The 13,164-nt window shown below is 40.6% G+C and overlaps 2 protein-coding genes across 9 annotated transcripts in view; one reads left to right on the forward strand and one right to left on the reverse strand.

Moving 5' to 3' along the window:
• LOC116509713 (LHFPL tetraspan subfamily member 5 protein) overlaps nucleotides 1-13,164 on the forward strand; it is an 89,075-nt gene that overhangs the window by 68,139 nt on the left and 7,772 nt on the right. For 6 of the 8 annotated variants that reach the window (XM_032218984.1, XM_032218983.1, XM_032218986.1 and 3 more), the window contains one exon: nucleotides 2,103-6,883. In XM_032218984.1, the coding sequence (XP_032074875.1) occupies nucleotides 2,103-3,137 (1,035 nt within the window). In that variant the 3' untranslated portion in view covers nucleotides 3,138-6,883. Of the gene's footprint in view, nucleotides 1-2,102; nucleotides 6,884-10,171; nucleotides 12,987-13,164 lie in introns of those variants that run through there. The other 2 variants (XM_032218985.1, XM_032218991.1) reach the window with 2 other exon arrangements.
• CLPS (colipase) lies at nucleotides 6,891-8,549 on the reverse strand. Its single transcript, XM_032218993.1, has 3 exons — nucleotides 8,183-8,549; nucleotides 7,679-7,801; nucleotides 6,891-7,257 (listed from the first exon to the last, which is right to left on the reverse strand). The coding sequence occupies exons 1-3, from the start codon at nucleotides 8,264-8,266 to the stop codon at nucleotides 7,093-7,095; spliced, it is 372 nt and encodes a 123-aa protein (XP_032074884.1). The 5' UTR covers nucleotides 8,267-8,549; the 3' UTR covers nucleotides 6,891-7,092.

The following is a 13,164-nucleotide window of genomic DNA, read 5'->3' on the forward strand; positions in this document are numbered from 1 at the left end:
TCCCAAGGTGCACCAAAGACATATGGCTCTTCCTGCACCTAAGACCCCCTTCCTCCACCAGAGCCACCTCGTAAATAGACATTGCAACTGGGAAGGTCCAGAGCCAGCAGGAATTTGACTGCCTGCATCAAGCATCAGCTTATCTCCCACTGAAGTGGCACCTATTTATGTACTCACATAGAACATGCTTTCAAACTGCAAGGTGGGTAGAAGTTGAGGCAAGGAATGGGAGTTTACCCTGCTATGCAGTGCTAGGACTTGAACCACTGGAGCAGAGACCATCCCCCAGCATCCTTGAGCCACTGAGCCACAGCATCTCTTGCTTCTTCTTAGGATCCGAGTACATAGCAGCAACTTATGAAAGCTTGACTTCCTAGATTCTAGGATAGTTTAAAGCCTTGTTTGATCACTGAAATCAGCCAGAACGCCTTCTGATCGGTGGCAAATCAAAATAGTTGCCAAATAAAAGTCAGATGATAAGCAGAAGAAATAAGAATGTCAATTTGTCACACCACATAGTTAAGCACTGCTAATCTGTTTTCCTAGTCTCTTGAGCCTGGTCAATGTTGTCCTTGGGGTGTGGTAATGCCTAGGAATACTTCTAGAACCAACCTTGCATAACTCATAGTTTCAACCTTTCCATATTTTGGGGTGTGTGATGGATTAGGCATCGGGTTCAAGACTTGCATCAGTTGCTTTAGCCCAGTTTTATTGCATTTGGTCAGTCACAAACAGCGTTGGTTAAAATCACGGGCAACTGATCTAAACACGCAGTTAATAAGATTGAGATTTTAGTGAGCAGATTCAAACGCCAATATAAAGCTATGTTTTTAGAGACCTAGATATTGCTTATGGAGAACATCCAGATCCTGCAGAATCTGTCTCAGCTGTTCTTCAAATCTGAATCTGACTCTCGACATTCTCTGGGTTTTAATGCAGGAAGATAGGCACAGTCGAGCACTTAGCTGTCATATTCTTGCCCCGGGCTTGATCCAGCCTTGTCCCTGTTACTCATCATCAGTGGTGGGATTCAGCCAGTTCGCACCTATTTGGGAGAACCGGTTCTTAATTTTCTAAGCAGTTCGGAGAACTGGTTGTTGGAAGAAATCTCATTTTGTTTCCCCCTTCCTCACTTTACCGAGCAAATCCTGTAAAGAAGGCAGGAAGGAAACAGTCTGGTGTTGTTCCTAGCCTAATCTTTATTACCCTGCTTACAGAAACTGCCTCTCCAGTTAACCCTTGTTACATTGTAACAGTTAAGGCGAAGCACCCATTGACCTGAGTGATGTTGAGTTGACCACGCCCACCCAGTCACATGACTACTGATCCCCGCCTACCCAGCTGGTCATCAGGGCAGAGAACCAGTAATTAAATTATTTGAATCCCACCACTGCTCATCATGAATATGCAAGCACCTTCTAGCCCCAAACCAGAAATAGCTCTTTTTCTTCAACTTTCTCTGAGATAATGTAGAGTAGAGCAATACAAAGATAACCTTGACAAAGAGTTGTTAGGAGAGCCATTAAGAGAAAGTAACTGACAACACAGCCCTGGGAAAGGAAAAAGCAGGAGGGGGAATTCAAAACAACGCTATGTTGATTATGTTTGGTTTAATGATGAGCGGAGGAAAGCTCTGGCAGGCTTTCGAGTTAATGTTATTATACCATACAACAGTTCAGTTGTATTCTTGAAATCCTTGTCATGTGGTATCCTGATCTGGTCTACATCAAAGGATGGAGAGATTATGCATGATGACACTTCACAGTGGAGAAGCTGCCCATCCACTTCTCTTGGATAACAGGCTGAACTAGTATGCAGAGAACTTGGTCACAGTCTTCTTTCGTTTAATGACATTCAGGGCACTTTTAATTCAATTATGAAGTTAAAATTATATACAGCCCCAATTTATACAAGTTGATACCTTATTTTCCCTCCCTTTTTTGTAATAACATGCTGTGTCTAGCTTGAGAATGCGGGAGTTAGTGTTAGTGGGTTAGTATTATTTTTTATTCCTTGAGCTGAGGAGGAGAGAGGAAAGAATGAGGAGGAAGGCTCTGAACTGAAGTATTATGAATGAAGTGTTTTTCATCTCTTCCTCCAAGGCACCCGCTGACTTCCTGAACCTCTTCCAGTCATCTCAACCTGGGAATCTGCTTTATGAGATGTTAGTATTTTTGGAACGACTTAGTGAAGGGCGCCAGTCTCCACAGTACCAGTCAATGCAGTGGGACTATAACAAAAACTCCCTCCATGAAATCATCTTTGGTGACAATTCCCGTCTTTCTGAGCGCTTGCTGGCTCTCATTGTTCATCTTGAAGAAGATGTGCAGACTCAGGCTTGCAAAGTGATCCTCAGCCTGAAGATTAACAAGGAAGAAAGCAGGATCAGTAATGGGCATAGTCTGGGGTCTGAGATTAGTGCTTACCCTCTTGAATCCACCAGAAAAAGCCAGATTGCCAATGGCTCCCTTTTTAACCTGTCTTCAATCCAAACCACTGAGTCTTCCTCTAATGCTCCTCAGAGTGAAAAAGGTGGCAGCTTTTACCCTCCCTCGAGCACCAATGGGACTAGTGGCAGCTTTCACCTTCCCCAGGACACCAATGAGACTAGTGGCAGCTTTCACCTTCCTCAGGAGTCTGAGATTAGTGCTTACCCTCTTGAATCCACCATAAAAAGCCAGATTGCCAATGCCTCCCTTTTTAACCTGTCTTCAGTCCCAACCACTGAGTCTTCCTCTAATGCTCCTCAGAGTGAAAAAGATGGCAGCTTTTACCCTCCCTCGAGCACCAATGGGACTAGTGGCAGCTTTCACCCTCTCTTGGGCACTAATGAGACTAGTGGCAGCTTTCACCCTCTCTTGGGCACTAATGAGACTAGTGGCAGCTTTCACCCTCTCTTGGGCACTAATGAGACTAGTGGCAGCTTTCACCCTCTCTTGGGCACCAATGAGACTAGTGGCAGCTTTCACCCTCTCTTGGGCACCAATGAGACTGGCCATAGCTTTTATCCCCTTGAGAGAGCCGATCATAGCTTTCAGCCCCTTCCAAATATCTCTGTGGAGGGCAGTGAGCCTGTCCTGGAGGAACCCATGGATAGTTTTCACACTCCCCCAATTGAAAGTGACAACAACATTTGAAGGGGGAAGTTGTACATAGGAAAAAAGAGACTAATAAAATGGGTTGGCAAACAGAGGAAAATGCCTTTCTGTCTCTCTACAAAAAGAAAAAAAAATGACAAAAGAGATTGATATTCCTGCCTCTCCCAGGCCTGTGTGCTTTCTGCAGTGCAAAAACTCTGAACTTGCACCCTTCTTAACACTTCTCTCCAGTCTAGCTGGAGATTCCACCACAAGTAATAACCATATCCTGCCTATCATGGATTGTAGCATTGTAAACAGCCTTTCAACGATTTCACTCCAAAGCTACATTCGTGTATTACAACTTGCTAACGTTGGTTTGGCTTAGCACAGTGATGGCAAACCTTCTCCAGGCCAAGTGCCCAAAGTATGGGTGTGCGTGTGGGTGAGCGTGTACGAATGCGCGTGTGTGCGGCTGAACCCCCAAAGTGCAATGTGCACACCCATGCACGGTCCCCGCCCCAACGCATACACCTGCAACCCCGTACATGTGCGTGAACCCCTCGCACATGCCTCATGCATGTGCATGTGACACCCCCTGCGCATCCTGCCCCCCGCATACGCAGCCAAGACCGAAGGCCAACTGGCCCGCAAGAGGTGCATGTGCATGCGTGTCAGAGCTGAACTGGGGCGATGGCTCGCATGCCATCAGAGAGGCACTGCATACCACCTCTGGCACGCATGCCATACGTTTGCCATCGTGGGCATATCATAGCAAAGTTAATTGGGCAAATGCCCTCCCCTTTCAAACTGTTTAAAATTGCTTAAAAATTAAACTATTGGCAACCTTTTGGAACACACACACACACACACACACAATGTTATCCAACTCGCACAAATCTTTCTTTCAAATAAAATCTGACTAAATTTCCCAGGTCTTCTCTCATATGTATTTTCACAGCCTAATCTAGGAATTCAGTAGCTGCCGAACCTGTTTACGAAGCAGTACGTTTTCACCAGGGATGCAAGGCAGTAATTGTGTCTGAGTCAGTCCAAGAGATAAAACTCCACAAATCACATTCCCAAAGATAATTGGTTCCAGCTGTAAATGTTCTCAGGAATTCAGACAAAACAAGCAACCCATTGCTTCAGTGGATGACCTTCCGAAGTCTAAGTGGACTTTGACAACCAGGTTTCCGTTATTCTCTAGCCAGGGACAGTTGAAGCTGATTTTCCCTGGTGTATGTTTTCAGACTTCCAAAGCTTCAGCCTTCCTTGGATGCCCTTCCCTACAAGCAGCCATTCCTTCGCCTTCCACCACCACCCGCCTATTCCGATGGATGCCTAGAGGAGAGATCATGTGAAGATATGATGAAGCTGGCATATGATATAATCATGCACATGCTGTGACTTACATATTTGTATCATGTAATGTGATATTATATGTACAGTATGATGATGCCGTTCTGCCCATGTCATTATTTGGGATTATTATGATTCTCTGGATGTCCTCAGCTGCTACCAACATTCCTAAAACTAGAAGTGTCTCCTCCAGCTCAGAATTCTTCAGAACCGAATACGGTATAGTAGGGCTTGTAGCTGTTCTTTCTCTACTGTTTGGTTTCTGAGTTAAGGGATTTGTAGGCTTGCTTGTCTTCTGATTTGGAGCTGATCTTTGTGTCCTTCTGAATAACTTGCTTCTGTTTCACAAATCCCCAGATGAGTCACCCAATAGAAGAGCCTTGTACCTTTAGGTTGTAGAGAATTTCCTATTGAAACATGATTTAGGGAAAAGTGGGTCTATTTTAAGGTGCTACATGCAGGTGATACATTCATGCATCATACTGGATGCTTCAATTCATTTTTTTGGAAGTCAATTCCACAATTGCTGCACAGCCACACAATATTCTCTTGACACTCTCTTTCTCTTCCCTCTGACTGGACTGCTTCTTAAGTTGCTTGTTTGACTTTTGCTCAGTGCATAGAATAAATTCAGTGCTCTGGTTTGGAAAATGTAGATCTCTGCTTTATGTGCTAACCCAGTCATTGTAGTTTATTTGACAACTACGATTTAGCATCTAGGTATTTCAACCTAGATAATGTTTATCTATATATTACTCTTATAGCTCTCTTTAATTAAGTTTACTTCTAAGCATCACTTAGTGTTCTCTTTAATGATTAATTGGGATGACGTAAAAGCCAAAATTAAGCAGTCCAAAATGACCCCTAGCTTGTTTCATTCTGGCTTTTACGTCATCACAATTAAACATTACCCAGAGCGGCAGGCAATTTAAAATGAAATTGTTGCCAGAAATAGTACAATGTGTTAGAGACCTGTGTGACGAATCATGAAAAATGGAAAAACACTCGATTGTATATTTTTATTAACTCTCACCCAGAAGTCATTTCCAAAACACAGAACTTCTCAGAATGGCAGCTTTCAAATGATTCAGATTATGACACATTGCAGTAGGTAGATAGGAAGAGAGGCAGGCAGGCAGCCAGGCAGATGCATAGGGTTATCAAAGGTCAGGCCCCGTCAATAATGTATCACGGTATAGACATTTTATTAACTATCCAATGGGTTGCCAATTTCTTCTAAACACTTCCTTACTTGTTTGATGCACAACTTTTGAATATTCCTAAGTCTAAGAACATTTTCCCTGGAAAAAAAAACTTGGCTAGAAGATAAATTAGAGTAGTAGTACTTTGCAGTAGCAAAGCAGAGAGAAGCATGATCAGAGAGCTAAAACAATGAAATGTAAAGGCATGGAACAATGTAAAGAGTAAAACGGAAGGCTTAGTCAAAAGAGGCAATTTGGAGTAAATAGTTGCTGATCCATATTATTATTTTCCTTTTTCATTATGTATTTTTAAAAGAATAATAATATCAATAAAAACAGTAAAATACCAGTAAGACAGACAACAAATACTGGTTTGTGTTAAATGTAAGATCATTTAATTTCGTCCTGCATATCTGACATGGCAGTGTCTTGGAACTAAACACAGTTGCTACTCTCATAGATCATACTAAGTTTTCCAATTAGACTGGGTAGTTGAAAAAAATAGCCCAAAGAAGGCAATAGGAATCCTATTCATGTTGCTACAAAGAAACGTATAGAATGCTGTCAATGAAATGACCAGGAGGACATCTTGGTTGGAAGAGATTTTACTGATACTTTTCAACTGTGCTTTGGACCTGACATTACAGTCACAATGTCTTGTGTGTTTTTGACCTAATCACTTATTATCCATCATTCTAGCTCACCTTACATTGCTGTTGTACAAATCAAATTGCGGAGCTCCTTAGAGAGAAGGTTAGTTATTAGAACTCACTACATTGCTAGACCACCAGAATAGAGTGGAATCCACTGCCTTAATAATTTTTTTTAAAAAATTCTTTCCTGATTCTCATACTTTTCTTTCTGTGCTCATTGGTTGCTGTTGTTGTCTATTTTCTTTTCAGTTCCTGATCTATAATTTCATGCAAGTTGAAAAGCCATCTCTATCTCCCGCACTCCAATTTTGTGAAAGATGAATTCCCATCTTAGGCTTAGTCATTCTAAAAATGTAGTACTAAGGGGAAATATATTAATCATTAAAGAGAGTGAACATGCCTGAGGGTAACAGGTTTCTGCATGCATTTTGAAGATGTACTGATATCTTCACACCTGTTGATATAAATACTTTGTCAGGATATCGTTTCAGCTTCCCAGTCTAGGCTACTGCCATGGCATTTTAACCGAATGATTTGTCCTCCAATCACTGGCTGTTCCACCCTGGATTTGGTCCCAAGTCTAAGTAAGGTGAGTCAGATATTACTGCTTGATGATATCATACTAAAAATGTATGGCAAGGCCTTATTTTGAGTAGAGTGGATCAGAAAAATGTTTGAACTTAACTGAAATCTAGATAAACAAAGGGTATGCTTATTGGAGCAGTACATAAAAGCATAGGAATTTGTTTTGCAATGAATAACAGCTATATGGCTACTTAAAGGATCTGGGGTAAAAATCTATCCACCATACTTCTTTCTTTCTTTTTTGTCACTGCTGATTTTACTTGATGGGTCCTTGCAAATGCCAAAGTCAGAATTGACAATACTTCCCACAATGGTCCGATCAGCATCACAGATTAAGCCTTCCTCACAAGGGCACTTGTAGTAAACTCCATATAGACTCTGCAGGAAACAGGAAGATACTGATAATTATGCCCAGGCTTATGGGACACATTCAGGCAATGAATATAAGTCTTTCCATCATTCATAACAACCTCTCCCTTGTGTTGGACACTTTTCCCAAGATGCAGAAAAACAGAGATATTAGCCTGGGATATAGACCAACATTAAGCTATGAATCCGCTGATATATGTTTCTCCATACAAATGTTTCTCACTTTTAAACTCTTCATTTTCCTACTGTAATGGTGCCAATGGCTTAATATATCATTTTATTTCTTAGTGTTTGTTTTGCACAAGGCATGGTCACTTTAAAGTTGTCTTCTGTGCTAATAGCTGAACTTAATTGCCATCATGTTGAACAGAATATGTCTCTCATTCTCTCACAATGGGCACACACACACACACACACAAATGACACTCACTTTTAGGGAGCATTCTTGGTTTTCAGCTGCCTTGTTTGCACAGCGAGCAAGACTTAAGCCTGTGGTTCGGTGACAACAGTGGCTTTTGCACTGTAGACTATTAAGACACAGCTCTCCATTTTCCTAGAGAAAAAGAAATGTGAAACCAGGAAGTAAATATGTAAACACGACAGTTAATACAGTAATGTGTCCATTCTTTTCATTTTTCTACTTCAGCCCTTTTGTGAAAGGCCTTGTTTCTTTAGATTCATCACTACATTCTCATAAAAATATGTTAGCTCACGGAGTAATAATCAGGTTATGTTGGCCAAATCATTTCACAGGAATTTTGAAGGAATGTCATGTGTTGACACTGATCTTGATTATGTTCTGATTTACATAGTACCCTAGATTTTAAATAAAAGAATAGGACCAGGGCAAATTATTCCTAGCCTTATACTTGTCCAAATCTAAAAGAAAATAATTCTGGAAGGATTAAAATATGGATATCTCACATTCACTTACTAAGTTAATAAATAGTCCTCTTGGATGAATAGTAGACTCTGCCAAGGCAAATGTCAGCAGTGACAAAATCCAAAGTCTGTCCATTGATTCTAGGCAGCCAATGAGTTAATCGAAGTCTCTTGAGATCAGAGAGTCCAGATCTGCCTGGAAGTTGCAGTTAATAAAACCCTTTGTCAAAGTCACGTGAATCTTTCCTTCCAATGAATGTATCTCATGGAAACATGTGATAGTGATAGCAAACTTGATTTGGAAAGAAACACGAGATGAAATAGTAAAGAAACTAGCAAAATATAAGAGCTGTACCCTGTTTCCCCCAAAATAAGATCTCCCTGGATAATAAGCCCAATCAGGCTTTTGAGTGCATGCACTAAAATAAGCCCTCTCCTGAAAATAAGCCCTCCCCAAAAATATTGCAACACAGCAGCAGCCATGAGGTGACCCTGCTTGCTGCCTCCTGCACCTGAAAAATAGTAAGACCTCCCTGAAAATAAGGCCAAGTGTTTATTTCGGGGGTCAAAAGAAAATAAGACCCTGTCTTATTTTTGGGGAAACATGGTAGTCTATAAACCTTGGGATACTAAGTTAAGAACAGGTCTTTTTTTGATTTTGAAACTTGCAGAGATGAGGACCCTCAATATCAGCAAAGCAGTCATCACACTGATAGATTCATACATTGTGGAAGTCCTTTTTGTGATCTGTTTACCTCAGAATATTCTAAGAGGTCAGCCAGTTGTTGGAAACCAGGATTCAAAGTTAATTGTTACATGTTAATCTAACAACTTGATATGTTTGACAAACCATGATGTATGATATGTAATTTGTGCCTTTCCTGAATTTTCCATCTCCGCCCAGCATGTCAGTTTTCTGTGAAACTCAGAAAAACTTTGCTCAATCCTTTGTAGGATTTGGCTGAATGTGTTTGTGAACCCAGGCACTGGAAGAGAAAATCATGGTCTCTGGTTTAGTGTAATGTTACAGGTTTTGCCTTGTTGATTTAGTGTGATGTGTAGTCTAGGTCAGTTCATTAATAAGGTTTTGATCCTTTCATCAACAGCTTTGATAAACTGATAGAACTTATTTTGATGAAGCAAAATTAATAAGAGCAAATATGAACCTCTTTCCTTAGCTTTCTAGTTGGCTTATTGAAAAAAGGAACAGAGAATCTTACGATTTGTTTCCCTATCGTTTATGTTACAATACTTTCAGAGAGCATAAATTTCCCCAGTGTAGAGCCATCTGGACAATTGAACACCTGTATAGATTGGCAGCGTGGCCATGCCAGCTGACAGTGATAAGAATTTTTCCAGTCTAATATTAGGAACTGTATCAGACAAAGCTAATACAGAAAGTTCAGCAGAATCTAGTGGAAAAATCCTGCTATAACAACATGTGTGAAAGACATCTTATTTCTCAAAGTTGGATGCCAGGTTGCCTGAAACAAGAAGTTACCTGGAACCAATAACAGATATGGCCTACTGGAACTTTCTCAGGATCCAAATGTTTGTTATGCAATCCTGGACTAATCGGCCAGTAAGATACTTGTTGATAATGCCTAGCAGAATTATTAGTCTCTATCTAGATATGTAACACTGCCTATCCTAACCTGATTCTGACTGAGAATTATTGGAGCTACGTATATCATAAGTAGTAGTAAATAAGTAGTATTTACAGAGAAAAATCAAATACTCTGGTAAGGTCTATGATGGTTTTAGTTTAACAATGCCCCTGACATTTCTCTGCAAGGATTTGAGAAAATGTGGACATACTTATATGATTCTTGCACATTCATTTAAATATTTTTCATGAAATTAATTAGAAATAATAGCAATAGCAATAGCAGTTAGACTTATATACCGTTTCATAGGGCTTTCAGCCCTCTCTAAGCGGTTTACAGAGTCAGCATATTGCCCCCAACAACAATCCGGGTCCTCATTTTACCCACCTCGGAAGGATGGAAGGCTGAGTCAACCCTGAGCCGGTGAGATTTGAACAGCCGAACTGCAGAACTGCAGTCAGCTGAAGTAGCCTGCAGTGCTGCATTTAACCACTGTGCCACCTCGGCCCTAATGAATATATAAGCCAGGTTATGTCATGTTTTCCATTTTTTGGCCAATTGTTCCAATACATTTGGTGAATATTAAATCAGCCAAGCAAGTTCTGTACATTCCCTTTCAATGGGCTTCTTTCTGGCAATGATGGAGTGGAACACTTGATTTCTCAGAAATTCTCAGAAATGACCAGATGCCCTGCAGCAACAAGAGGCCATCTTAGAAAATACCATCTTAGAAAATCATATTTGTACAAATTAGATAGCCAAGGAACTGACTCACTATTAACTCTATTCCAACTAAAAAGAATCAGAGACTGTACAAAAATAAGCATCAAAATTATTCTTGGGAAGTTCCAAGCAGCAGGTTCATGTTTTGGTCATGTCAACAATTCTTATGTGTGCTTGCTGTTAAAGAGTTGGGATCTCTGCTCATCAATGATCTCTATTTTGCCATCCATAGTGCACTGATTCTTCTGTTGGGCAAACTGGTGGAAGAGAAGGGTCAGCACAATATTGTGGAGAAGACAGCAGGTGCTCAATGGCTTCCTTATATACTGCTGCTTATTAGATTTCCTGACACCAGGGACAAGTTTTATGAAGACACATTTTTCCATTGACTGAGGGGGGAAGGGGAGGGATGGTTTCAATGTGTAAACTAGATCCCATGCATGTGCACATCACTTGCCTGCTGCTTGTGTGGCCTGGTCCCCAACAGGCTGGGGACCAGTGTTGGGGATCCCTGCAATAGGGATCTGACTGCAGAAACATTTGGCTAGCTAGCCTCATCTCAACAATACTATATAAATATCCAGTGCACACAGGACAATTTTATACCTCCCTGCTTCTTTCAGATACTAATCCTGCTACACCATACAATGCTGCTAGGCTCTCTGCTGAAGCAATTAAAATCCATCAGATGATCAATTGTGCTTCAAACCAACTTTAATGAGTATTTAACTTGTTAGTTGAGAGTATTGTTGTATTGTGATAGATTTAGATAACCATATATTAATTTTTAAGGACCTTTTAACACCTTTTTATAGTTTCTTTAGGTTTTTGCTTTTATAAAAAAAGTAAAAAAAATACAAAATATATATTTTATAATGCTAGTATAGATGTGTATTAACAGTATATTTTTTTTATTTTGTGTAATTTTTTAGCTTTTAAAATTATTAATTGTCTGTATTCCTCCCTTCTTATGCCGGTCTATGATAATAATAATATTTATTTGACTTGTCAGCTTCATGGTATTTTGGGAGCATAGCTCATCACATTTGCAGGGAACCTGATTAAGATAGAATAATACAGAGTTAATATATGATATAAATGTTAACTTTGTTAATGTTCATACATACATTACACTAACTATGATTTACATGCCTACTATTTGTTAAATAAGACACTATTTGCAAGGTTGCATAATATTCTAAGTCATAAAATTTATTGGACTGACTGTACTGTTTGGAAATGTTTATAATCAAAACTATATAAATCACATAATAGCTTAGTGAGATTTATGAATCCAGCCTTAAAGCCAATATCTAGAACAACCAGCTCATTCTTGATGTTGTACAAATTGGTGTCTTGCTATCTTTTGTAGGATGAGCACGTGCTTTTATGTTAACTCTATATTGAACAAGATTTATATGTCCTGTCTAGGAACAAACTATTTTCAAAGGTATAATTGCTAGTACTTAATTTGAAATGGTAGATGGTGGATTAATCTCTATCTATCCTAGTCAAGGGAATTGGTGCCTGTCCTCTGATGTGTGCCCCCAATTAATGGGAAATGGTATCTAGCCTTCGGTTCATCAGTTTTGGGCTTCCTGGCTTTCTCTGCCAATCGCTGTCTGTGGTGCTGAAACAGAGTTCACAAATAAAGCCGCAGAAATTCATCTTCCTTGCTGGTTTGGAAGCAGGAGGGATATGAGGGATATTTCCTTTACAGGGAGGGAATGCCAATTTCTTGGAAAGCACCAGATATGTTGGATGCTGGGAGAGGAGGAACAGGAGCAGCGACAGCGGCAGTAGTGCAGCAGCAGCAACAAAGGCTAAGCACTCTTCAGGCTACAGCACCTCCCACCGAGCTGTTCAGTATGGAAACAAATAGCTCTTCTTGCAAATGGTCATCTGAGCATCTGTGGCTGGGGCAAAGAGTTATAGGAAATGCAAGAGCTGCTTCACAGAATCCTGATTTGTCAGTGAGGTGGAAAGCCAACCTTGCAGCTCCTCTTCCTTGGATTCAGTTTCCCTATGTGTTCCTGGAGTGAGAAGACAATCGTTTTTCTGTTTGACCCTGAACTTCAAGACATGTCTTACAAGACATAGCCATCTCTGAAGCCATGGCAAAGATGCTGCCAGCACAGGAAGCGGCAAAGATCTATCATACCAACTATGTGAGGAATGCTCGAGCCATGGGAGTGCTGTGGGCACTGTTCACCCTCTGCTTCGCTGTGATCATGGTGGTAACATTCATCCAGCCCTATTGGATTGGGGACAGCATTGACACTCCACAAGCTGGTTATTTTGGCCTCTACTCCTATTGCATTGGAAATGCCCTGACCAGTGAACTCATCTGCAAGGGTAGCCCACTGGACTTTGGCACTATCCCTTCAAGTGCTTTCAAAACAGCTATGTTTTTTGTGGGAATTTCTACCTTTCTTATAATTGGCTGCATCCTCTGCTTTAGCCTCTTCTTCTTCTGCAATGCAGCCACTGTCTACAAAGTGTGTGCTTGGATGCAACTGGCAGCATGTGAGTTGAACATAGATAACCCAGTGGATAGATTAAGGCATCAATTAAACATAGCTTCAATGTGCTAAGGGATTCCTGCTCAAGTATATTATGCTTGGGGATACCATAACTTCTTTGTCCTATCTCCCAAATTTGCAATGCAAGGAGCATCTATTTAAAGTCGATATATAAATCTGCC

Source organism: Thamnophis elegans, chromosome 5 (assembly GCF_009769535.1).
Source record: "Thamnophis elegans isolate rThaEle1 chromosome 5, rThaEle1.pri, whole genome shotgun sequence".
Taxonomy (NCBI): Eukaryota; Metazoa; Chordata; class Lepidosauria; order Squamata; family Colubridae; genus Thamnophis; species Thamnophis elegans.